General features: G+C 38.6%; 3 protein-coding genes across 7 annotated transcripts in view; 1 reads left to right on the forward strand and 2 right to left on the reverse strand.

The window, feature by feature from the left end:
• The window catches only part of LOC104057818 (cytochrome P450 2J4), a 21,203-nt gene extending 14,032 nt beyond the window's left edge, over positions 1-7,171 (reverse strand). For 2 of the 5 annotated variants that reach the window (XM_054074926.1, XM_054074927.1), the window contains exons 1-3: positions 6,942-7,103; positions 6,291-6,432; positions 1,378-2,244 (exon numbers count right to left, since the gene is read on the reverse strand). The gene's annotated coding sequence lies outside the window, so the exon portion shown is untranslated. Of the gene's footprint in view, positions 1-1,064; positions 1,339-1,377; positions 2,245-6,290; positions 6,433-6,941 lie in introns of those variants that run through there. The other 3 variants (XM_054074924.1, XM_054074923.1, XM_054074925.1) reach the window with 3 other exon arrangements.
• On the reverse strand, positions 3,936-15,861 carry LOC104057861 (cytochrome P450 2J4). Its single transcript, XM_009559300.2, is given in 8 exon segments — positions 3,936-4,698; positions 4,701-4,816; positions 9,813-9,954; positions 11,205-11,381; positions 12,121-12,272; positions 12,729-12,803; positions 12,806-12,826; positions 15,846-15,861. Coding segments are annotated over 8 exon segments (831 nt in total). The 3' UTR covers positions 3,936-4,566.
• A 2,751-nt stretch (positions 15,862-18,612) lies between these two features.
• LOC104057820 (cytochrome P450 2J2) lies at positions 18,613-27,934 on the forward strand. The gene is made up of 9 exons (XM_009559245.2): positions 18,613-18,801; positions 19,861-20,023; positions 20,544-20,693; positions 22,112-22,272; positions 22,844-23,017; positions 23,249-23,390; positions 24,011-24,198; positions 25,043-25,184; positions 26,907-27,934. The coding sequence occupies exons 1-9, from the start codon at positions 18,631-18,633 to the stop codon at positions 27,083-27,085; spliced, it is 1,470 nt and encodes a 489-aa protein (XP_009557540.2). The 5' UTR covers positions 18,613-18,630; the 3' UTR covers positions 27,086-27,934.
• The last annotated feature ends 46 nt before the right edge of the window (positions 27,935-27,980 follow it).

Raw genomic sequence — 27,980 nt, forward strand, 5'->3', positions numbered from 1 at the left:
ATATACGTAACTCCAGTAATGGCAAGGCCGATAAAAGTTAAAAGTGCACATTTATCTTAAGATAGATATCTAAATATCTAATGCTTAATACAAAAAGTAAAACTTGTTAGGCTTTCAGATTTAATTGAAAACATAATGTTTAATATACAACCTCACTTCTTTTGCCCTAACCTATTTGCAACAGACAGTTTCACTGAGCATTTTGCCTGCTTCTGAATTTCCCCTTTCAATCCTGACATAAAGGTGGATACTGTAAAAGATATTTGAACAACTATCAGAAAGCTTGTGAGATAAGCATATGCATAGAGGAAATGCAGCTATTACGAAACACACATATAAAAAATAAATAAAAAATCTAAATAAACATGAGAAAAGCCTACTAGAAAACTTGATCTACAATCAGAACTAAGGGCAAACTAGTCATGGCGTGCATGTGCTGTACTTGGTATCTTTACAATAAACGCAGTCTGTAGCCAAGGCTCTTTGCCAAGTTTTGACACATGCAGGAAGTATAAATCCAGCATTAGGGGAGTTTACATGCCTGCAATCAGACCATGCAAACCACATGAGAAGGCTTCTGGGCACCATATAACAGTGTTAGTTACAGCCCTGTGTCACAGATCTAGATAACAGATAAATGCTTCTCTGTGAAATACGCTCATCCCCTGAAAACAAAACGCTCGTAAAAGATACACATTCTCACTGATTTTCTGAAAGCCTTCCAAAACAACTTGTGGATCAGCTTGCTCCTTTCAACTGCCCTGTCTTTGAGACAGAAACTATTTCACAGGATTAGCGGCTCCGGGATGTGAAACACTCTTATTCAGGAAGAATAGTCCGGAGTTTGACGGCCCACCAAGTCAATTGGCCTCCAACCTCTGCACTTCATTGCCACTAAAGCATCACAGAGTATTGTATATTAAACAAGAAAGGGACTCTTCCACAAAATCTCTGGGGTTTTTTTTTACAATGAAAAGTTTATTTTTCAAAGCACTTGTTCCTAATTTAACTCTCTCCTTCAATGGGGAAAAAAATCATTAAAAAGAAATTCTGTTAAGTTTTACCTGCTCTGTAGCCAGTGTAATTTCAGAAAATCTACTTAAAATTCACCATTTTATTAAAATGTTTCATCTTGAACCAATGTAGTGCCTTCCTTGGCCTTTTAGATATGCAAAGATTTTCCATCTAAACTGTTTTCCTCAACAGGAAAAGCCATTTTTGTCCAGTGATCTTTTCCATGGCGAAGTGAAGAAATTGCACAACAGGACCTCTTTATTTCTTTCCTTGACCTTGCAGCTTTGAGTTTTCACATTATCAGTTCTTTCTCACAAATCCAGGCATTCAAATACCCTCCAACCCCTCGTCAGATTCACTCACATCTTTTGCCACAGTCTTAACACCAGCCCGAAGCTCTTCCTTCTTTATTCCTTTGCCATCATTTCTGCTAACGAGTTCCTCTGATATGGAGATTCACATTTCCTCTCATGCTCTGGCGGCTTCAGGAAACCTTAAAACACTTTTCCTGGTGGTGGTGTCCTGAAGGAGGAAGAAGATTTCTTGTCCATTCCAGACTTGGTCCCTCTGCTTCCCTTCACGATGCCCAGCCCCGGACCCGGCAGCAGTCAAATCTTCCTTTCCTGTCTAAAATCGGGGCACACAACAGAGGTAGAAGCTGAAGAGAGAGAGCTGAAGAGAAAGCAGATCAGCGCTGACGGCCACCACAGTGCCAGAGAAGGGTCGTGCAGGAAGTGGGACCCACAGCCCCAGCCCTTCTCTGTCCTATACGGGGCAGCCACTGTGGGAAACGTCTCTATAAGGAGGAGCGCAGTTCCCTCAGAAGGGCTGCATGACACGGTTGTGTAAACTGTTCCCTTCTAGCCAGCAGCCTGCCTTCCCTTCAGGTTGTCTCTGGACACCAGTCCAGGTGCTTTTTTCCCAGATCTTTCCGCAACGTTTGCCTGTGACACCTCAGTTGCCTTCCCAGCTGCCCACCCAAGATGGTGGCCACAGCCTTCCTTCCAAGCTGTCTGGCTCCTGAAACGGCTCCTCTCCTGCAGCATGAGGCAGCCGGAGGCATCAGATCCCCCAGCCCCTCTGCCTTTCTTCTCCACATTAGACAAAGATCAGATTTCTCCCTGGTCTCAGCAGGACTTTCTCTGTACCTCTCCCTCATTCGCATCGCCTCCCTCTTCCTGAGGAACCACAGTAAATTCTCATCTTTCTCCAACAGGAAACAATCTAGGACTGAAATAGAATATATATGTTTTAACATTATATTTCTATGGCAGGCATAAAGATTCAGTTTAAGTTCCTATATCCATCTTAGATCTCCAGTTTCTCCAGGGCTATCTTCATTTCTGCCAGATTTTCAAGTGTAAGACTCTGAAACATTGGGATCTACTTCCCAGATATTTTTCTAGGATAGCATGGCTCCTTGGACTACGTATATTAAACACAGAAACTCATCACCAGCGATGATTCGTAAGTAGTAAACTTTTTCAAGCCTTTTAGCAGAATCCAGACATGGCAGCATGCGGCCAAACCCCTCCCAACACAATGGATTTCCTAAATAATGAAGCAACAGCTGCAGGGACTGTGACACCAGGGACATGGAATATCCTGGGAGCACAGGTTAATATTCAGAAAACTAAGAAACAAGGATTGAGTAATTTTGTTTCATGTGCAGAAATGGTGATTCTGCGATGCTGATCACGTCCTCTAAAACTAAAGGCACTTTTACAGCAAAAGGAACGCAGTTGGTGAGGCCGTTAGGAATGACCAACAGAGAGAGGAATGGAGAAGCTGGCAATTCCCATCTTAGCCTTTTTTCCTTAAGCTGTCTGACAAGCACTCCTTTTTAAAAATGGTATTTTATAACTGCTGTTAGCAACATTAACACCTCAGGCTGCTGTCTCCAACAATGGCATTATTCCCCTATATTTTCTGCTTCTGGAGGTGAAATGACTCCAATCTACTCTGTCATTATCAGCTTTTTATCTTAATGCATACAAAGCTATGCTGCTAGGGAACATAACTATGGCTACTTTGTATGTAATTCAAGAAACTCTATAGAATAGGGAAAGACAAAAAACTGCAAGGTGTAGGAAAAGTAATAAAAGCAGAAAAAGGATATAAGAGAGAATAAGAAAGAAGATAGAAGGCACTAGAATGAGGAATATCTGCCAAATATATGTTGCAACAGATGGGAGTGAGGGGAGATGAGAATAGGTGTAGAGATTTCAGTGAGGAAAGCATGAGAAGGAACAGCAGACAGGACAGGCCTATAAGATATTCAAATTAAAACTTGGAGATGGAGGGCATTGTATTAGGAAGAATGAAAGTACAGAAGAGTTGAAAACACAGATGTAAAAAAGCACATTAAATAGAAAGGGGCTGAACCAGCAAGCAGCTACACTGGGACACAGCAGAGGGTAAAGACACATTTTTCCTCTCTTAAGAGTCTTTTGGTACGTCAATTCAGAATTGAGCTCTCTACCAAGTTCAGAGAAAATGGCTAGAGCTCCCTCTGAAGGCAAAGAGTAAGGAGATCCTTTTATTACATGAGCCAATTTCATATCACAAGGTACTTCAGCACTACCTGGATTCACTACAGCACACACAAACTGGTACTCTAAAAGGTTATTTCACACCAGCCTTCACAGGAAGGAGTGAAGCCAAATGCAGCCAAGCTGGGAGCAAAAACTGAAAGCAGGAAAGCAGAGCAAGCAAGAGAACACCTGAAGTGTTCATTGAACGTGTGAGAGAAACGAGGAAATGAGAGTGATCTCTGAGGAACAGGATGGACAGTATCTTCTTCTGTTTGCTCCACACCAGTCCAGCCTCCTGGAAAAATGGTACAAACTGTAAAGGAACACTCTGGAGAAGTGAGACAAACACAGGGAAGAAGAGGAGGCAGAGGTTCTGGAGAGGTTTGATATTGCGCAGGTGGGTGAAAGTCTGGTGTCAATGGCAGGATTTTATGCAACAAGCTTGCGTAACCATAAACCTGATCAGTCTAAGGGAATGTTATTTTAGATTGTATTATCTGCCTCTCTAGAAAGCTTCCTCCAAAACTTTCTTCTAACTCCTGCACCCACAAGTATCCTGGGACAGAATGAAAGCCCTCTAAGCTTATCTCCACAAACGCAACTGTGGCTTATGAGAAAAAATGCATGGGTCTTTATTCATGAGACTTCTGATCTACAGACTTTGCTCCAAGTCCTATCTCTGTAAATCCTCCTTCCAGTTAGCAATGAATAAGGCCCAATTCTAATTCTTCACTTAATGTCTTTATTTGTTACGCATCAGAAGATATTTACCAAAATTTTCCAAACAGAAAACAAGAACAAAAGCTTAACTCTTTGTACATACAATTCCCAGGATGCAACTGTCTGAAAAGCATCTTTTAGGGTAGTGATTAACCAAATAAAGAGGAAAGCAAAAATTTTAAGGCATACAAAGGTAACTCACATTTCAACTAAATGAGCAGTTAAATCAAAACAAAGTGAAAAAGGACAGCATTTTTGAATCGCCAGCTGGGGTGGCTTCAGTCATTTAGAAGTTATGTTAAATCAGTTTAAAAAACTGCTGCAAGTGTACCACGTATTCAAATATGCAGCGTATTTTTACCTTGGGAATAGGAAATCTCAGCAGTTCTGTGTCCTTCACACTCTGTCTGGGTAGTGCAACTAGGAGTATATATTACTGTATCGCTGGATCTCATGAATTACAGCATTTTTATAGGGCAACTTTTTTCTGTCTTCATAGCAAATTAAATGGGAACAACTCAGAACATCAAGCTCCTTCTGGACTTGCTCTACAGAGGAATATTCAGCTTTAAATATACAACTAACAATCTATTAACACTATACACATAATTTTTCCTATTGCTTTTTACAGTCAGAATAATATCAAACAAGATGGAAAAGATATCTTATAAAAAAAGAGCACGTTCAAACTCTCACAGAGATGATCTAAATAAGATTTGACACTGAAGGTGTTTATAGGTTGCATGCCCAAGAAATACTTTAAAAATAATGGTAGCAGACAATGTTGTCCCATAATAATATTTAGTTTCCTGTTACATTTACTACTCTGAGGCAATTTATAAAAAGATTTGTATTAGTGTGCGTTTTTACAGTCAGGGAATCAGCTGGAAAATGTAATATTAGTCATGTATTAAGGGACTATTTTAGTAACCAATCAAGAATTGTTCTGCACTCAGAACCATGTAGATTTTGCTTGTCATCTACAGATGGCCTAATTGCTGTTCTGTAATTACCTGCCTTGGGAAGCACTTACACAAATTAGTTTTTCTCAAGGACTTTTTTCTTTTTTTACTTACAGTCTGAGCTAAAATGGAAATTTCTGATTAATTTCTGAGCTGAAATGGTCTGATTAATAGCACAGCCTTTATTATTGCAATTAGATTGACCCTACGCATTAGGAAACAGAAGACTGTTTTAATACATTCTGAGAGGGTGAACGATCATGTTGTGAAAATTCATTATGGGCAACTCAGTCTCATATTTTAGGGCTTTTGAAGAGCTGTAAGGTAATAACAATGGGAGATGCTTTCTTCTTACCACCTCCACCATTTTCTTCTTGCCAGCTTCCTGCTGTGTCTGGTACTCTGCCTAAACACTCAAATATGAGACCTTTGAAGTGATTTGTATGCCTTTAACCCTTTCTATTTTTTACACACTGGCTTTTCCTTTTCAATTATTTTACTCTGCCAACCTATATATTTGTTCTGTGAAGATCATTATTAAAAACATACAGTTTCAAGATACTCACTGCAGTCTTTTTAATTTTTATATGTATTTATAAGTAGATGTCTGCGTTTGAAGTTTTAAGCTTCATGGAATAACCACACATATTAGCAACCTCCTACTGTATTGAAATCATTTCTGCTGCAAAGAAGCCAGGAGTCATCAAAGAGTAGCTTTCATGGGTTGAAAAGGATGAACTGAAGACTTCACCTTGTCCTCAGTGGAAGTGTAATCATTATTATCAATGGAGGGGCAATGATGCAATTTATCACATCCAAGACTGGTTCTCCTCCATCTGATCAGATGATTCACACCCTGCATTCTGCATAGAACCCTTAAAAATGAAACATTAAACTACTGACCTGTGTATTAGAAAGTATTCAGCAAGAAACAGATACACACAGTTCACTTGGTTCATACCCTAGTAATTAGTTCCTCTACTATTCTTTGAATGAGCTCTACTTCTATTTGAAGATGTATAATTTCTAAAATGTTGCAGAAATGTTTGGCTGTGCTTACCTTGAACATCAGGATAAACCACCACATAGAGCAATGCCCAAGATAAAGTGGTGGCTGTAGTTTCTGTACCTGCCAGAAAGAGGTCTAAAATAGTCTAGATCAAGTTTGCTTCATCGTAAGTAGCATCAGCATCTCCTTTAGTCTGCAGATATGAATTGGAAAGATCAAGTTATGGCACACAAAAAAAGAAGACATCCACCTTGCATCACAGGAACATTTACTTATACTATCCAAAATGAGGAAAAAAACCCAAGTTAAAGGGGTAGAAAATAAACTTTTTGAATAATACAAAGACATTTTCTAATATTCTCCGGTACATTTGTCACTTTATCCTATCTACATTTTCTTCTTCATCCAAATTTACTAGTTGTACACTTTCTACTGCTGCTGCAAATCTCATTATAACAGTAATTTCTACTTGTACCTTAAATATAGGCAGATCTGTTATTATGTATGGAAATCTACTTACATTATCACTTCATCCTCCTACTGCCATCTCTTAGTGTCAGCTTTTTAATATTCATCCACCTATAAGCTTTTCCGTGGAGAAGATGTATACTTCTAATTTTATATTAGACATCGTTATAATCAAAGGAGCACTTAAAATCCCTTGTTGTTAGTGGAGCATAAGAATTGTTCAGAGATACTTACTTTATCTATCTCATCCAAATAGTATTCAATAAAATCTCGATTTTCATTTGGTTTTCTTTTTTCTCTGTGACTTTCAACTTGTTTTGCTAATAGAGTGCTCACAAAATTCACGCTGGACATAAACTGTTTCACTGGTGCTAGGAAAAGACTTGCAAACCAGGGAAATGTTTCGTATACCTATGAAAGAGATATTTTGCATATGTGGTATTAGTGACATTAGCAAACTAAATTAGAATCCTTATACAGGCTTTTCAGCAGTGGAAACAAATGGGAGACTCTGACGACTGCACCTTCACCACGACATTGAAAGGACAGTGCCTATCCCATGATTCATTAAAGCCTTTTGTAGTCCCATTTTTCCCTGGAGCAGAATTTCTTTTAGTTTTATGCCATAAATTTTGCATTGTTATGTGCAAAGAATAAATGAAGTTCCTCTGTACCCCAATTCCTTGCTAGACTGAATTTCAGTAGCAAGGACCCCATATAAAACATGACCCAGTTCTTAGCTTATCACCCATACATATTATTTCTATCTTGTCACTGAAAAAAACAGAGCTAGGATGATTTCCTTGGCACACCTGCTAACTGAAAACAGAAATATCAAAACTTGGGTTTATTTCTTAGTGTTGGATACCAAAAGCACGGAGATTTTACAGATACACCTTCTCACATATTAGAAGGAAGCATATCATGTCTATGTGAAATACCAAACAACTTGATTAAGTAGAAATAGAGCAGTGTGGGTTCCCCGCTGTTTATTCAGTGTTCTAAACCTATTCAGACCCTTGCACTTAAACCATTATGAAACTACATCTCATGAGAAAAGAAACAAAACACTTTTTACATCAATTCCATTCCTCTAATTCATTTCCCTTTCTTTTTTCCCCTTTCACAGACTGCACTATGTCCTTCCAGTTTACAGAATTACTGCAGCTTAAATTATGGATTAGGCCATAATTCTTGGGCTCACTTATTTAAATGGCACCTGCATTATAAAGATTTATCTTTCCACAAATCTATTCAGATTCATGGCTTGAATGTTATCTTTATCCTACTGCATAATTTCGCTTAAAACCACCTGCCCACTTACCAGGAAAACAGATTAGTACCGACCATCATTAAAGGATTGCACATCATTGTGAAAGGACTGTGGATAGTAGGACAGAAAGAAGAACTGGACTAGAATGTTTTTGTTACCTGGACACATTATTAAGAGTTGTTAAGAGCAGACTATACAAATACCTACTGAGATCAGTTCGGAAATAGCTGATCCTGCGTTTAACCTGATTACAAGGTAGCATAGGAATCATTCTACCTGCATCTTCTGGGCAAGAAAATCATAAATAGTTCTGGGTTGTTTTATACTTTTAACAAAAATATCAAATTACCCCTGAAATTTTCTAGGACTTTGGTTACAGGAGTTTCCAGTTAGTAGGAGATGGTGGAAGCCATGCAAGATACTAAGCCATAAGAGTTCCAGCAAATTCTGCAGAAGCAGGTTGCCTTGTGCATTGGTAAACTGACTTCTTGACCACGGACAGTACTGTGGTTCCCATTCACCAATGGTTCATGATAAAACTGCCTTTGTTTGAGGCAACCTGGTCTACCCGGTTTGTGGCTGCAGTCACAGCTTCACACAGAAGCAAGATAGCTTCCAGTGGATAAGGTATAAAGTGGATCAAGTATAAAGTTGATCAGCCATAAAACTGCTGTCTTGAACAGAGACAAATATCGTACAGCAGCTAATGGCGAGTGACTTCCAGTGTGCGTTACTGAATTCTCATTAGGACATGCAGATGTTTTACAGCTACAGATGCCAAAAACTATAGGAAAAAGCCACCATTAAGCAATTACATTATATTTGACCGTTGCGCAAAACAGTTGCTGTACTTAGGTTTCTATGAAGTTAGCTAACAATAGCGAGGAAAGCAGTAAACACCTGTATTACTCTTGACGTATGATTTCATGTAGTGAAGAAACCCACTTTGCCAGGTAGAATTTAGGATAAGCTTATTTCAGCCCTTTTCAGATACTTTTACCTATATTTTACTACTGAGCTTCATTTATAGTTTCAAATCCTGGAGCTGTACAGGTAGTACTTTTGCAAGAAAGTCCTTTGTACCTCTCCCAAATATGTTGTGAACTGATGTATTTCCATCCCTATCCACCAGACATGGGAAATTTCTGTACTATGATGAAGCATAAGGAATTGAAACAAGCTTTGAACTAGGCATCTGGAAGTACTGTTCTGACATGTGCTCCAGTAATTTCAGGTGCACTAGTACTTATTTTTTTAATAAAAGTAACAAGTAAGTTGCCTTTTTCATAGTCTATTTATATAAAGTACATAAACAAACAAACAAAATCATTTTTCTCACAAAAAAAAAAGAGATATTGTTCCCAAATGCTGTTATAATATCAATGAATTCAATCAAGCAGTGAAAATCTTCATCATCTTTAGAGAAGCGATGTCCAAAAATCACAGCACAAATCACATTCGAGACAGCATGAACAGTGCAAATAATATGTTCTTACCACACATTCTTAATACCAGAAAAGTGTCCCTCACCCAAGCTTATATTTCACGCCAAGTGTTTTCAGCCAGCCTGTGTCTTCCATTGCATGCTTACAGTACAGAAAGTCTGACAAAAATCAACAAGACAAAATGCAGTATCAGAAGCTGACCCTGGAATTATTTTAAAATCTCTGTCTTTTTCTACCTCACTGGATTCTTAAAAGTAAAGCTTAAAAATGCGATTTTAAAATAAAGAAAGCTTTATCTTCAAAAAAAACTTGATCTTAGCAAGAAAAAAAAGCATAACAGACAGTTGTTCGTCTCAAAACAGACGCGTGATCGTGTCTACAACTCACCTTGGACGTCAGGGTAAGCCACTGTGTAGAGCAGAGCCCAACACAGAGTGGTGGCAGTGGTCTCTGAGCCACCCAGGAAAAGGTCAAAAACAGACTGCACAATGTTGTCTTCATCAAATGTAGATTTGGGAGTATTTTTAGTCTACAGGTATCAATGACAGAGGTAAAATGGAGTATAACTGCATAACAGTTAGCACTGAGACACACAGTGACCACTATACCTAAACAAGCAGTATTTCTGGGGGACAGGGAAAATATAGATATAGGAGGAAAACAAAGATTTATGCAAAGGTCTTCCTCAAACATGTTCCTTGATACTGTCAAATTACAGCTGCTCTTGAAAGTGTCAGGTGTCTAAAGTCCTGTTATGCTGCCTTCTAGAGTGACTTGTTGCCCTGCTGTTAAACTCCTTACAAGAAAAAAACATTTCAAAGTAGTTTTATCCCACCCGTGCCACTCTATGTGCATTTGCTGATTTTGGCTGCACATTTAATAGGTGATCTTTCTGAAAGATTTATGCTTTTTCTCAGAGCAGAGACTGCCATAATTGTAAGATTGTTATGATAATCACACAGTGCTACTAAGCACACAAAAGCTCAGTACAAAGTACAAAGATAATAAATGCAAATATTAGTCAGACACAAAGAATCAGGATTAGGCAGCCATGCAGATATCTGTACCTTTGGAACATCCACCCCACTGCCCATCGCCTGGTGGAATCCGCTAAGGATTCCACAGCATAACAACAAACCAATATAATTAATTTATACTTAGAATCATAGAATAGTTTGTGTTGGAAGAGACCTTAAAGATCATCCAGTTCCAACCCCCCTGCCATGTTCAGGGACATCCCACTGGATCAGGCTGCCCAAGGCCCCATCCAGCCTGGCCTTGAACACCTCCAGGGATGGGGCAGCCACAACCTCACTGGGCAACCTGCGCCAGTGTCTCACCACCCTCATTGGGAAGAAATTCCTCCTTATGTCCAGCCTAAATCTGCCCCTCTCCAGTTTATACCCTCATCCCCCTCATCCTATCACCACAAGCCTTTGTGAATAGTCCCTCCCCAGCTTTCCTGTCGCCCCTTCAGGTACTGGAAAATCACTATAAGGTCTCCTCGGAGCCTTCTCTTCTCCAGGCTGAACAAGCCCAACCTTCTCAGCCTGTCCTCATATGGGAGGTGCTCCAGCTCTACGATCATCTTTGTAGCCCTCCTACTTCTAAAAGAAGTTATCAAACTAACTATTTAAAGTTCATATTTTAATTAAACAACCGAGTTTTTTTAACAGTATCTGTAGAGCTCTGTAATAACATTGCTTCCTACAGACAACTGTAGGAAAGGTGCAGGGAACCCATTATGAAGGTATCTTTGTCACATACAGCATAAATTACCTTCTCTATCTGATCCAGGTAAAAGTCAATGAAATCTTCCGGTTTATCTATTATGCCTCTTTCCCTGTGCTTTTTTATTTCCTTCCTTATGAAAGAATGAACAAAATCACAGCAAGATGATGCTTTCTTCAAAAGTCCTGGGAGTCTCTCTGCAGCCCATGGGAAAATTTCACACACCTGCAGAGCAAGCATTCAACACAGATGCGATAAGTTACATGACATGAGCAAGGTTATTATAGAGATACAGCATGGACAGGTTTTGGTGCTAAATTGCTGAATTAATTTCTCTAGGAAAAATATTGTAGCACAAAGAGAAGTGTTGGGTACATGCTGAGTAGACGAACACACATCAAAAACTGCAAATTAAAGACAACATAGTTTCCACACTAGACTTTTTCCTATCCTTACTGCATGACTCTATTTGTATTTGCCCTGTGAATTCACCAACAAAAGAATACGTTTGCAAATAGATTTAACAGATACTAAAATTTTAATAATAATATTAGTAAACATTTTTTTATACCTTACCTCAGCACACAGAAAAAATCACTCATTTATTCTGATACAAAGAGCATCCTCTTTCCACCTTAACAATACTAGTGTTTCCATTACAGAAAAGTTCGGCATCCCAAACACTTTGCCTCTGCTAAGAAATTCTAATAAAGATTATTATTATACTATTAATATTAATATTAGAGTTGAAGGATATCAAATCCAAAGCACTGCAGGTCCAGTTCATATTCATAGGAAGAATTTTTAACCAGCATTTAATGTGTACTAAAAAATTCAATAACTATAATCACAATATGTATAATAATATCATTATTTTGCATAATAATGTAATAAATAATGTCCTCAATAATCAATAATAATGTCCTCAATAATAATTTGCATATTTAAGAAGTCATTTTCTCACATAGTAAAGGTAGCTGTTCCCAAAAGCCACTATACAATTGTATGCTTCAATCAACTGGCAAAAGGTTTCATTCTCTAGATGTCCAAAAACCACAGCACAGATCACATTAGAGACAGCATGAACAATGGGAAAGGAAGGGTTGACAGCTCTTCCTGCAGACAGAGATAAGCATTGATCTCCAAAGCACTTTCTTTTATTCCTTTTCTATTTTGGAATCAAGATCACAATGACAGTTTATAATAGATGTCCTCTCTGCTGTTTAGACTGCCACACTGAAACACCCAAATATCACTGGCGAACAATAAAAGACAAACCTTATTCAAAAATGAGGACAGGAAAGTCTCAAGTCTTTAGCCTCTAGCATTATTCTTTGGGGGTTATTTTTTCTTTATGTTTTTATTATAGTCTTGATCTTGGTGTTGATGCCAAAACACACGGTGCTGAGGCCTGACTTTACAAAGTTTTGACTGCGCTCTAAATCCAAGCTATGCTCTAAACCCATTCTTTTCTGGAGCAAAAATAGTTAGTCTTTACCCTTAGAGTCATGCAGACCACATAGTAAGTCAAAAGTCCAAATGCAGTTCCCAAGAACGTTATCGATCCCGTACCATTTTCGTCCTTGAAGAACTTGACCAGGTAATGGGCCTCAGTTTGTATCCCACGCTCCATTCCTTTATTCCCATTCCAAGTTTTCGGAGAGTTCCAACTGCAAAATATTACACTTATCATTTCACACCTCCAAACTACTCTGTCACCGAGATAACTGTTATGGATCTGTCTGTTGAAAAGACACTATATTCTTGTTCTTAACTTTTCCCTGTCACATTTAAGCTTTCTGAATTATTCTGCCCCCTTCTTTCCTACCGCGCTTCCTGATTCAGAAAATGAGGAGCGTTGCCATTCTTGGGTGTGTTTAATACATCATTATGCTGCAATATGCTAATAACTGCCACTACTTTAAGACTCAGTAGAGGCTGGAAGGCAGGCACCTCGTGCAGAAACATCCCTTTGAGCAATCACTTTGATGGAACATGCCACTCAAAGCACTGACTACACGCAAGGCAAGAGCTCAAATACGAAGCTATAGCTGTCATCCAGATACTGTGTACACAGACAAGGACAGGAGCACTCACCAGGTAGCCTTCTTGGTGCAGAGGCAAAGGGAAGCAGTCAGTAGCCTTCTACAAGTGTGGTTGCAAATGCAGATTTAGGAACAAAGTTTTCATAGTAAGCAATGCAGATGAACTGCAAATGGCACAGTGAAGAATCAAACATAGGTAATACTATTGACAAAAAGTATAACATACCTCATATGCAACGCTGAGCTCATCAGCTGTCCCCACAAACACCAGATTTACTTGTCCAAACCAGTAACTGCCTTAACAGCCAAGAACAGGTTCTCTGAGGTTAAATATTTTGGAGATTTTCCAGTGCTCTCCACCTCCCTGCTGCTGAAGTCTGCAGGGAATAATCTCTTTTCACTGTGAAACAGGATGAATCTCTCCGTAATAGTTCCAGGAAACAAAAGCACCTATTTTGAAACACGTTCTTCAGCACGTATTTCTCATCCAAATAAATCCAGAAAAAACATAAGGCACTTTTATCAGTACTCTAGAGTTCTCATTCACTTTAAGTGTGTTTTCTCCAAGATCAACTTTGAAATCTCTCCATTTTCTTATAACAGACAGGTGTTCCCATCCCTTTATTTACTATACATTCAGAGAAACCAAGGAGAAGTCAAACTTGAGATTTCTGAAATTCTACACCTTTTCACACGTGGAACAAACTAGTCACTAAATAAAAACATTTTGGATAGCAACTTGAATGGAGACTATAATGACACATAATCCCTTCAACACATGCTTGGGTTTTGCTATGAATCATATATTGACTCATGTTTAAGATTGTGATTTGCTGCAAGATCTGATTCTTATCTGCACAGCTTCTGCTTAGCCTCTCTTTCTTCACCATATAATTAGAAATAACTCATAGTATACAATTATATCATCCCTAGCCTTATTGAACAGCAGATGAGTTTTCCAGGTCATTTTTTCAGTTCATAACGCTTGGGTTTTTTTATCAGCTGTAAATGTATAAGCATGCTCTTCCATCTATCAAACAAGTTATTTATGAAAGTGCTCAATATTACAGGAACCCCAATCGCAAAACTTCATTTGATACATTTATCTTACTAGTGAGCATTAAGCTTTAAATTTGAAAGAACACAAACTGAAGCCCTGTAAAGTACATAAAAACAGATCTAAATGTAATTGTTGCGACTGAGATAGCTCTCAGCTCAAGTACTGATGAGAAAAAGAACTGACAAGAAAAGAGTAAAATCTAAAAAGCAGAAAGCTGGAAGACAGCAGCTCCGTAACACTGAGAATCAGCTATGTCTAAGGCATGTCAGGGGCTGATGTCCCCCCACGTTTGATGGCTCCCTGGTGGAGAGACTCGTAAAGTGTCTCAAGAGCAGACGTAAGCATTAACGTTCAGCCCAACAGCATGTTAGCCACACGTAACTACTCTATTACCCAACAGATAATTGCTTTATAGTTTTAAATTTTCTATATTAAGCTGGCAGAGTTTCTCTGGGTATGATAAAAGATATCTGCACAAAGGTGATCCAGTGAGGGTGGGTTGCAATGCAAGTGGTCATAAAAGGAGAAGGGAAAGAATCACTAAGATTTTGAATTTGTTTCATTTTTTATAAGTTTTGAAATTGGATGTTTGCAAGATAGTTGTTTCTGAACATTTTTAAATTTTCAATATTTAAATTTTTCATTTTGTTTTCACATCAGAGAAGTAATAATACCCAAATAGTTCACATTTTCTCCAGGCTTTCCATTTACTAGGTTTCTACTCTGCACCTTTTTCAGAATTTCTGCATCTATTGCTTACCATATCTTACACCCAGTAACAGAATAAAAGAAAGGTGAAGAAAAAAAACATTAAGCATGAAACAGATGTTAAAAAAAGCTTGCACAATATACTGGCTCAATTATGTCTAGATGAGTTCCCTATATCAAAAGGAATACATGCAATCACTGGCTTCTCTGAACATCCTCTGATGACGTAGCTCCTGTTTAGCTGTGGGGCACTGCCACACTGCTGAAAAGGGATTATATCTTTGCCTGTATCTGGGCAATCAGAAACTCTTAAATATTTAAGCCTGGGTTGCTTCCTGAATAAGAATGGAAATGGGATGAGCATTGTCACTTTCTTTCCAGTCTCAAATGCAGGAACAGCTAAACATTTCTCAGCTAGCACCCTAGCACTTGCCGTTACTGCTTCCCTTTTAGGAAGGAATAGCGCTCTAGTACCTCTCGCAGCAAGTTTTATCATAAATTTTCTGCTCCGTCCATGACTTCTGACATTCCAAGTGCAACATCTAGGCTACTAGATACTGCCCTGAAAAACTGTCCAAAAGAATGCTGGAACTGCAAATAGTCAAACATTAGGAAATGCCAGAAATAAGAACAGGCATAACATTATTTCCTCCTGACACTTAAGCGAGAACTGAAGGGTAACTGACCATGTGCTATGGTTTAGCCTATGACGTTCTTGTCTCTCCTCAATTCCTCCGCAGCTGACTGCAGAGCACTGCTGTGATTGTACAGCTCTTCACAAACCAGTGAGACTGAAAGGGCACTGGAGATTTGCAGTTTGCACACGATCAGGATATTCAGCACCACAGCAACTGTATAAGGTCTGCATTGTTTTACCTGAGTAGCGCTCCATTACAGGAAAAAACAAGCAACAATAACAAAAAAAAAAAAAGCCACCGATCAAAAGCAACAAAACCAAAAGGCATTGGAAAACCAAAATGAGGAATGTTCACAACAGTTATTTTCCGCCATACTAGCCAGGGCTCTTCCTTTTACCAAGCTTGCTCTCACTGCATGTCAGTGATGCACACGACCTCAGCCTGCTACACTGTCAGAAATACGCCTGAAAATGAATAAATTAATTACAGTCCTGTGTTGAAAAAAGCCTTGGTAAATCGGTCTGAGATTATATATATCATCTGGTTTTACTTTGGGATGACTAGGTACTTTATTACCAGCAGGAAGAATTACAGTGATGGATATTATTATACAATGGTAAGGCAGAAGTGAGAGTATTTAAATGAAATCAGTTAACGTGCACAAATTGTGAATTAAGGACCAAAATACAAATAAAGTAATGGTGAGAGCAAGCAAATATAGGCAAGTGTTTACAGAGAAGCTTTTTTGCAAATAGGTTGTTTCAGGAAAAATAAGTTCTTATTCCAATATCTTCTTTGCACATGAGAAGCACCACTCCATGCAAGCGTTGCCCATTCTTATCTGACAAATACTGTTGCAAGAGCTCACTGGTAGAGATGACAGAGATGTGCAGTCAGCTCAGAAAACCTGCTTTCTTAATGAAGGTTTCAGCCCTTAGGAGTGGGAAGCAAATACAGGCGACAGGGAAAGAACAGAACATAGCTGTCATCTATATCTTGGCTTTCATTAATCAATCTTCAACCTCTTTGAAGGGTCAATTCAACCCAGAAAGAAAAAGTAAATTCCCAAGAGTCACAGACGAGTTATGAACAGATCTAGGAACAGAATTTGAAGTTCCCAAGTCCCACTTTAGTACTTAGTCTATGCAACCTAAACAGCTCATCAATCTTCAGGGCCCACAAACCTATCTTGTTTATTTATAACGCATTTATAAGCAAAGTTCTCTTTTTCCTGAACTGAACAAAAACACTAAATGGAAACTTTCTTTGTTCGTATTTAGCAGTTTCATGTTCACTCGAGTTCTGTGCTCTAAGCAACGCTCTCCCCCTTTCAGTGGTTGCCTGCACATACAGCATCTGTGCAATTCTCTTCCCACAGAGAAGTTGTGATGGCTCAACCAATTAATAGCTCCTGTTATGAAGCTCTTTAAAGACTTGAGGCTGCAAGGGAGCAAGGGAGGGAGGAACAGCCAAGCTGAGAAATCTAAATTAGTGTCTCCACTGAAAAAAAAAAAACAAAAACCAAAAAGCCACCCACTTAGAGTTCGAGGGTTCATTATGCTTAGCTTGACGCCAGGCCAACCAGCAAGCACACACTACCACACCAAGCACTGCCTGCACAGCACGGAACCAGCCAGTGTTTTCTAACACACGCTGAGCGTGTCTCTGCAACAGAAGGAAAATGAGCCTGGGTATTTAAGGCACAGCAGGTGACACAAGCCCTGGACAGAGGCACACCAGGAGCCCTTTTGACCCACCGGCACACCACATTCATCATTTGTTTGCCTCACACCTCTCTGAAGAAGTTCTCTCCCCGTCCTCTGCAGGTGTTGCATTTGCTTCCCACTCCTACAGCCTGAAGCATTCATTACAAAATCAGATTTCCTTACCTGTTAAATTTGATTGTTTTAAACATCTGTCACCTTGACTGGTGAGGTCTTGCAACAGTATTTGTGTCAGACGAGAGCGAGCAAGATTTATGTGAAGAGCTGCTGTTCACATACACTGAAAATATTAAAATGAGGAATATTGAATCCTTCTAAACAAGCCTGCTTGCTTGTAACCTTCAGCCTAAGCTTTTCTGAAATATCTCTGCCTCACGGTACTCCAGCATGCCCACAGCTTTCACCTGGCAATAGGAAAGCACGCTGCCCACCATGTCCAGGCTCAGACTAAGCCTTCCTCAGCAGGACCCAGAATTACCTTGCAGAAAAGTCTAGGAGAGCAGACAACAGGCAGAAGGATAGGGTCACTGTGACAGCACCCAGACGACTCATATGGGGAACACCACAACACCCCAATGCAAAGTACAGGATAGAACAACAATCTGTCAATCGTGTTCCATATAATCACAACTTAACCTAGAATATGATATAAAGGAAGAGTAGATATTCTCCCAATACTTAAATTACACCTTCTTTAAAAAAAAAAAAAGTCATAAATTTTAGCTTTATGCTGCATGAATTCAATTATTTTTCACCTCAGAGATCACATCCTAGCAGACAGGCATTGTGTAGATGTTTCTTCTTCTTTAAAAGAAACCATATAATAATTGCAGTATTTCAGAAAGTTGGTAAGTTATGTATCCTTGGTGTTTTGGAGTTTAGCTACAGGAAACTGCGTGAGGTTCTACCATTATGCAAGATATTTGATATCCTTAGATGACTGTTTGATAATTAGAATCTAGATCTTGTACCAATACTAAGAAGGAAACAAAAAATTCTAAGTGAAAAAAAGAGACAGATCACAATTACAGAGCATAAAAGAGAGTAGGTGTGGCTTGGCTAACTGCAGAGGAGTACGTATTTCGGTTTTCTAAGGACTTCAGCTTTGGAAAACTGTACATTGTCAGAGAGAGAGAGATGGCTAAGCAGGCGGATATTCTTTAGAAAGAGTTTGCCTTCACTAGAAGCGAACTCATCTACATAACCCCAGATTTTCAGAGGAAGTCATAGGGGAAAAGGAAAAAAAAACCCAAAAAACCAGAATACCCACCACCAGTGAAAAGCTAAATATTTCATAAGATGTTGGGAATTGCTGAGTTTTTAATATCTCTAGTAGCGTGTCTCCTGATTTTGCAGTTCCTAAAGCTGCAGTGGATGCGTACCCAGCTTCCTCCAGGACCAGCTCCCCTTCCCATCATCGGAAATTTGTGGCTGCTGGACTTCAAACTTCGTCGAGAAACTCTCACCAAGGTATTTATTTATCTCCATGGTTGAAAATCAGTCTGAATCTATTTTAACTTACATTGTACATTGCATAGGAACAGTCTGAACTTGGAATTATTTTTTTAAACCTCGAGGTAGATTATCAGCCTATTTCAAAGAATCCAAGGATCCTGCATTATTAAAAATATTTCCAAGTAATAAACACCATAATTGCTTTTCTCCTTATTATCTTCTTTCTCTTCTAGATACACTAATATTCATGCATAACATTATTCCAAGCACCGTCAATACCATACTGTTCCATTGACAGTTAAATTCTCTATTTCTGTGTTGATACCGAGCCCTGTAAACCAAGCCCAGCAGAAATTTCTTTGCCTGGCACCGATGACAGTAGAACATCTCCAGGCCACAAGTGGTCCAATCTCCATTAGAGGACAAACATATACTCTTCACTGACTCTTACTTTTCATATTTTTACAGCAAAAAGATCTATTGTCTGTAATAAACAGATTATTACTAAAACAAGGCAGGAAAATTTGATTGCTGTTATGTTCACAACATGATTCTTTTACAAACCAATTTGAACTATTAAAAATGTAAGGAATCTGCTTCAGTCTATTTCAAGGAAAAATATAAGCATGATCTCAGGAAAGAAAACAGAGAAAAATCAGAACAACCACAGCTATAGGAAAGAATGCAAAAATATTTCTTTGCTTTCTTCAGAAGTTAGAGGCAAGAAAATACAATTATTTTGGTTTGTTAATAAAATAAACAGAAAAGCTCTGGGATTTTGACTGTATTCATTTGTTCTGTGATCTGAGCTGATAGAGACCTCTGTTCCTCTTTCAGTGAAATTTTCAGAGGTGGTCTTTCAAAGGACATCCTTAGTATCTGTTCGATAAAGTACAATTATCCTCTGTTCCCAAAGCACATTACAACAGAAGACTAAGTTTTTCTGAAACCTGTAATTCAGTTCAATATTGGCAAATAGATATAATTACAACTACAGAAAACTCTTAAAATTAGTATTTAAGTGTATGCATTCCCTGGTTCATATTTATTAATTCACTGTTATTAACTCTTCAGTTAACCAACACCTATGGAAATATCTACACCCTGTGGATGGGACAGACACCTATGGTTGTACTAAACGGTTACAAAGCAGTCAAAGACGGCATTGTCACCCACTCAGAGGAAGTTTCTGGAAGACCTCTCACCCCATTCTACAGGGATATGATGGGCGAGAAAGGTACCATATGTTACACAATACTGAAATATGAACAAGACATATTGATAGGAAAGGATTGAGAGATGCTTTCCTATCTGTACACGCATACACGAGTTACTGCTAAACAAGCACATAACTGGGCGAAAGGTTCCCTGCAGAGCTGGCAGATAAGGAAAGGAAAAAAAATTCTCCTGTTATAAAGCATACCACTAACTTCTTTTCTTCCCAATAGACTCAAAGGAATATTTGCTTAGAGGAGTTGCCCTTCAGTTGTATCGCTTCTAAAACAGAAGACTGTTGTCTAAAAGACATCTACAGGCAAAGCTGTTCTGTCCTCACCAAAACCCGCTGCCCCTCATTTTCCAGGATCACATTTATAAGCAGCTGTATAGCTGGGAGTCAAAAAAACCTAGACTGGAAACCAAAAGTCAGCATCCGAAATCACGGTATCTTCTTTGTTAGTGAAATACAACCCAATTGGCTTCTGCACTGAAAGGATTTCCCTCCCCAGCAATGAAACAAACGCTTTTGTGTTCTTCAGGTATCTTTCTGACAAGTGGCCACACCTGGAAGCAGCAGAGACGCTTTGGCATGACAATTATAAGAAGCCTGGCACTCGGTAAGAACAATTTGGAGCATCAAATTCAAACAGAGGCCTGTCACCTTGTGGACATCTTTGCAAACACAAAAGGTAAATTCACTAGAAGAATAACAGAGAATATTCTTAAATATACTCAATCAGGGACTAAAAGTTTCACAATATGTTTCTACAAATAATATAGATATTTTTCTAACTAGCAGGACTTTCACTGGCTTTTTAATTGCATTCTTCACAAAAAATGTTTTGTCTGCACAGCAGGCAATATAAAGTTGTTTTTTCAAATAAGGACAGTAAAAAAAAAAATTTTATTATCAACACAGTCTTGGGGACAGCTGGTAACAATTCTTACATTCAAGGAACATAGAAAAACCCTATGTTCTTTTCCATAAAGTACACAATCTGTGACCTGCTGCGAGTCATTCCAGGACAGGAGGCTTTTAGATTTTGCCAGAGAAAGAACCCAACACAAGGAATGTATCATCCACGTCCAACTAAACTTCTTTTTAAGGTTTGGATGAAATATAAACCAATAGAATTTAAGCAAGATGCCAAAATAAAGCAGTTCAATATAAATGTTCTGAATAGCCAAATTCCTCACCTATGTTGAGTTCCATATTGCTATGAAAACACAGAGAAGCTGCCCAAGGTCTCTCTCCAGCTCTCTGCATATTAGACAGCACAATGGCCACATCTCTTCCAAGAGTAACATATTCACAAGTTTTTAAAACGTAGGAGATTAACAAACCATTGACTCTGAGTCCCAAACCATTGACACAGAGTCCCTGTATGGCCCAAATCTTTACTTTCCATGCACTACTTGCTCAATTTTCAACTCAGTCACTGTATTTACTCTTTCCAAGGATTACAAGCACTGGACTGAAGTCAGAGATGCAGTTTTCCACAGCAGTATAATTCAAAGGTTCTCCTTGCCACTGAAATGTGTATTTAGTATTTTCTGGATTTAGCCTATTTTTAATGGGAACTTATTTTCATCCCATTACACAGGGTTTGCCTTTCCAGTCTCTGGGAAAAAAAATATATAGTTGAATTATTAAGCTGTAGTTTAAAAACCTAAATAACATGAGTCATTTCAACATGACTAAGAAATTGAAACTTTATTTATTTTTGGGGGTGGGAGGGGGTGTTTGTTTTGAGTTTTAATTGCCAAACTTAAATATCTGCCTGCAGATGTGAAGGCATATGTTCTAATTAATTGCTTGTGTTTTCACACAATCCAGACCACAACTTAAAGAGGGAAAAAGCCACCTACTATTTGTCATCTCAAAACTGATAATCACTGCATTTTACAAGAGTAAAAAAGACTGAAAATAAAGATTCCCTGCACTTACAATCCATACAGTTTATTTGTATTAAACAAGAATTTACTTGTGTGAAATTTATCTAAAAGTAGTCCAATCAGCTATTACTTTTGTCATTTAAAAAGAGTCTTCCTCATTTTTCTCACTGTAGACTATTCAGACTGTTTTTGGTACCTCCTATATTTACAGGCAAACCTTTCGATCCCCACACCTCCGTCGTCCAGGCCATTGCAAATATAATTTGTGCTGTTCTTTTTGGTCATCGCTTCTCCAGCGAGGATGAATCTTTCAGCAAGCTTATCAAAGCTGTTTATTTTGTGATTTACTTTCAAGCTACTATCTGGGGCAGGGTAAGAATCTCATTTTCTTCTTATTCCTTAAAGTGCACTTGCAGTTCACAAGTCAAAACAAACAAGGCATTGGTGAAGATTATCCCTTTACATTTCCATACCATTATTCTATGAGCAATTGTGCTGTAATAAATTAATACATACTTTGCATATGCCATTATTGCCTTACATTCCTTCTTTATATCCTTAAACCAGGTATCAGCTGCACACCAGCTCCTCCAACTCTGCACTCAAAGCAGGTTTATTTAGATGATGTTGTTCAGGGACTTGTCTGGTCGAGTCTTGAAGTCTCTAAGGATGGAAACTTCACAGGAAAACTCACAGGAAACTTTCTCAGGGAAACCTGTTCCCAGTATTTAGTCTATCTCCTGGCAAAGCTAAAACAATTCTAACAAATAAATAAATATTTTCTTACACCTAATCAGAATTCCTCATATTCTGACTTGTGCCTATTGCCTCTCATCCTAACTGGGAGCCTAAGTGTTGCAGTGCCATCACATTAAGATGAAATCAGAATTGGGTTCTCAGTCTAAAAGAGCTCATCTTTCTTCCTCTTTCTTTAAAATCACAGATGTACGATGCTTTCCCATGGCTTATGCACTGTCTCCCAGGACCTCACCAGGAAGCATTTGCATACAGTGACTTCATGCACAACTTGGTTATGAAGGAGGTCCAGACTCATGAGAGACAGAACACAGGTGATCCACAGGACCTCATTGACTTCTACCTAATTCAAATAACAAAAGTAAGTATATGTTTACACTGACCCCTCCTTGGCCTCAACACGTACCACAAATACTTGCTGTTCAAGTAACTGCTAGGGAATTTTTGTATGCATACTTCACTTGTTCAGCACCGAAGATTTTTGGTTTGGTGAGCTACTCACTGTTTTCTTCAAAAAATGACAATTTCTACATGACTGATGAAATGTCTGAAATTACCCACTTCATGGTTTCCTCGTGAATGTGCCCTACAGACCAAAGATGACCCTACTTCCACGTTTAATAAAGACAATATGGTTCAGACCATGGTTGATCTTTTGCTGGGAGGGACAGAAACAACGAGTACCACCCTTCGCTGGGCACTGCTCTATATGGTGCAGTACCCAGAAATACAAGGTAAGCAAAAGCATTATCAGGGAGAACTGCATTCAACATTAAATTGTAATGAACATCATTACTGTGTAAGTACTACCTCAAACACTTGCAATACATCAAAATAACTCTCCACAATTAATAGTGGCACATCAACAACTGAGATCAAGGAAATGAAAGTTTAATAAATGAAACAAATGTGTCCTTTCCTCACCCATTCACCAAGAAGCAACATTGGCAGAAATTAGTAGTAGCCATTCTTTTGTCTCACTATAAGAGGACAGTAAAGACATTTCGTATGCAACCTAGTCTCTTCCTAACCCTCAAAGTGGGACAGCTTTAAAATACCCAGTCTGTGTATTTATAAACACAGCAGAAATTACACCTGTAATTTCAAATAATTTTTTTTTAAATGTAGAACTGTGTTACCCTCATGACCAAGAGGGATGAGTCTTATACGTGAGATCATCTTGTGCTTTGGGGATATGCGCCTTCTTGATCAACCGAAACCAACACAGCAGTCAAACCCCACACCAGCACATTTCATAGGAACATAATCTCTTCTCCTCGCAGTCCTGGATCATACTCATACAGAAATCTGCTGAAAGGGGGGAGGAAGTTAAAATATTTTCATTTCTCTGCAGAAAAGGTTCAAAGAGAGATAGAGGCTGCTCTGGAACCCTCCCATCTCATCAGCTATGAAGACCGCAAAAGGCTGCCATATACTAATGCCGTGATCCATGAGGCTTTGCGGTACAGCAACATTACTTCCGTTGGGGTCCCTCGACAATGTGTGAGAAACACGACTCTGCTGGGTTTCCACATTAAAAAGGTACAGATACCTTCATGCTTCTTAAAGATCTGAGCTATTAATATTTAGTATTAATACAATGTCAGCTTCTACAGTCCCTGATTTTGAATAGACAGCATGTGGTAGCACGTCACAAACAGGGAACAAAGCTGTGTGTTCTGAACCAGGGCTAAGTCTACAATAGTAGATGCAAAAGGAAGCTTGGGAGAAGGCTAACAGCACAAGTAGGAAACAAACATAAGAAAAATGTGAGTCTTTCTTCCCACTAGCCAAGTATGGATGATGTCTGAGCATCGAAGCAGAATATGTCTCTTATGATGAAGAAATGAGGTTTAATTAACGTCAAGCCTGCTAACTCTCACACGTAAGGGAGCAGCTTGGAGAAACCTATAGTCATCCTTGATAAAACAAACAGAGATAAAACTCACACGCTTAAGATGACAGCAGCTCAGTGCAGTGACAGATCTGACAGTCACATTGACATGATACACATCCCACATATATCATATAAAATTGATGTGATGGAATTGAAAGATCCAGTGAAAAGGACAAAAAGAAAAAAAAAAAAAGGAAGGTGTTATGATTACTCTGGCAAGTAGGTAAACCAATCCACACTCCAACTTAGACACAAAGACGCTTCAGTAGTGCTGACAGAAGATAACTTTGGCAAAAGCAAATGTGTAAACTTTATGACAAACAGAAGGTACAAGGCTTTGTTATGCCTGGATGTGCACAGGAAAATACCAAGTTGAATCCAAAAACTGAGCTGCAGGCTCAAGATAGCAAATTACCTATTAGAGGGAAGGAAAGTCCAAAAAAAGAAGCAATCATACATGGAAAATACAATCTCTGCTTCTTCTTGTAGGGCACACTCTTACTGCCAAATCTGCACTCCGTTGTGTACGACCCTGAGCACTGGGCAACCCCTTGGAAGTTCAACCCAAACCATTTCCTTGATTTGGATGGCAATTTTGTGAACAAAGAGGCTTTCTTACCTTTCTCAGCAGGTAATGCCCTGATGTTTGAACATTCCTGTTTGCTGTGCCTCACAGGACTAAAACCACTATTTCTAAATTCTAAAACTTTAAAAATGTGCTTTTATAAATATGTATTTGACACAAAGATCTAAAGTTAGGTTTCTACTGTAAAAGCCACAAATATCATCTTGCATTTTACATTTTTCATATGTTAATACAGAGGATGAGTATGGCTAAGAGACATAATGCTGCCTCCTTGGTACACGTATAGTTCCCACCATAAGGGTATTTGAGCACCTTAGTCCCTAATGTATTAAATCCTAGTAACACCCTCAAACCACAAAATCAATTTATTCTCACCTTACAAACAGGAAACATAAAAACAATTTGTCAAAATACACACAGAAAAGCGGTGATAAAGCAGGAAACCAGAACTCCATCTCCCAAGTCCTACAGTAACAGTTTAGCACCAGGTTTTCTTGTATCTCCAGAAAACTAGCAAACTCCACTCTTCTCAGTAGAATATTATTGGATTTTTTTTTTTGTTACCTAACGTTTCAAAAGCATACGACAATGCACAACTCCCCTAATTCGCAATGCAAAACGTAGTGATTCAAAGATATGGGAGACAAAAAAAAAAATAACCGAAGAAACAGTACAAAACAATTCTAAGAGCTTCTTGGGCTACCAGTTTTTCCAATAAACAGATTAGGATGGAAAGCAACACAAACCAGGAAGCTGGCATTATTTGCTGAAAATTAAAATATAAAAAATAAACAATAAAAACACTGGAAAAAAGCTCATGCTTTTTATGTTACTGTGACAGATTATACTTTTAGGCATTTGTTGTGGATAAAAAGCAAATAGTCTACTAAGTAATGTACAAAGCACCGAGATTAAACACAGTAAATCCAGATTTTAAAACCATTTGCCCAAATTGCCTGTAAATCCTCAAATTGTATTTGCAAAACAGGTACTTAGCATCTTACTTCCTTTAAGCACCAAATGCCCACTAGTTTACATGAATCAAGACAACTAATTTAGGCTACCATTTCAATCCAGGCATAGGAACTTTTCTTTTTTAACTTGCTTTGATTGTTTTCTGTTTATATAATATGAGCATTTATACATACTGAATACGTTTGGATTCTTTTTTTCAGTCTGGAATAGATATCCCGAAATACACTGTGGAAACAATATGCCAAAATGAGTCACTGATTCTGCACATGCCTACATTTCATTCCCTTAGCTTACATACGTGCTCCTGGACGCCGTTGGGGATTGTGAGCTACCAGCACCCAATACAGCCACCTTAATTTCTGTTGAAGAAAGTCTGATTACATTCTCCTACTTAGCTTCAGAATTGCATCCTGCAGTGCTCCAGTCCCCCCCTCCTCAACAACCAAAGATGAGACCATTAAGCATATTAAGCCTTTTAAAATCCAGCTTCACTGAGCAGCAGCTCGTGGCTCTCACTGAACAAGCAGCAAAAACAGAAAGGGAAGATCTCATACAGGCTCTGGGGCAAACAAAGCAAACCCCAAAAAACTAAACCAGTTGGCATAATTAAAAAAGTACAGTTTCTGGTTTAAACAACTGTTTCCTCCACCTCCAGAGGCATCTTCTGTTCTATACAGAAGGAAATAATCATCTTACATTAGCAGAATTTATAAAACTCAGTAGAATTTTGTTGGATGTTCTTTTACAGAACCTAACTTTATACAACTAACTCTTATTCCCTTTCGTCTGTAGGGCACCGTGTCTGCTTAGGGGAACAGATGGCACGAGTCGAACTGTTCATCTTCTTTACCAACCTCCTTCGGGCATTCACTTTCCGGCTCCCTGAAGGAGCAGCGGAAATCAATTCAGAGTACATCTTGGGTGCAATACTGCAGCCACATCCGTATGAACTCTGTGCTATTCCACGCTAGTCTGCAACGCTCTACAACACAGAGGGACTCTGTTGAAATCACAGATATTTCAAAAACACATATCACTGCTTCAGTTGTATTCAAACGTAGGTAGCTCAGTATAGCAAACAATAGAAAGAGTATTTACTTAGGAGGTCTGAGCTCATATAGTGGAAATTTTTGAAATAAAAGTGTACCTACCAAAGCTCACATAACCATATCTTAGATGCATACACATACACAATAATATGTTACCAAAAAAAATAAATGTATTTTTACACTCGCACTAGCAATTAATTAGATGTAGACTTTTAGAGAAGTGATCTGTATGAAGCGGAGTTTCCTGCATATGTGCCCGGTCAGATATCACACTCTTAAAATGGCACAACTGTTCTGATGCAGAATGGATGCCTGAATAAACAAAAGGTTTTGTCCTTCCTCTGTATTCAGTTTTTTCTTACACTGGTGTGCAGGAGGTACTAACGTGTACGCACTCAGTTTTCACTCCTATTCCTTCCACACTCCCTCGAAGCATCATACATTGCAGGATAAACTTCATGCATGCATCAGTTATTACAGAATGGGGCCTATTATAGTCCATTTAGAAATCCTTACACCTTTTTATTTTACTTCCTCAGTATCTATTTTATAACAACTCTTGGATCCAGGTGCTTTCATGAATCTTTACATCTGCTGCTCAGCTTTATTACATCATCCAGTAATTTCCTACTTGAAGGAAAAAGAAGAGCCTTTCAAGAAATGAAGAAAATAAAAGAAGATGCCAACATTTGTTAAAGCAGGCACAGTACAGATTTATTACTCAGTGTTTTCTTTTGTTGTCTCATCATTCCACAATAGATGTGGAAAGTTTTGACTGCTCAGAATTCAGCTGCAAGCATCCTATATGCTTTCAAAT

This window comes from Cuculus canorus, chromosome 9 (assembly GCF_017976375.1).
Source record: "Cuculus canorus isolate bCucCan1 chromosome 9, bCucCan1.pri, whole genome shotgun sequence".
NCBI classification, from domain to species: domain Eukaryota; kingdom Metazoa; phylum Chordata; class Aves; order Cuculiformes; family Cuculidae; genus Cuculus; species Cuculus canorus.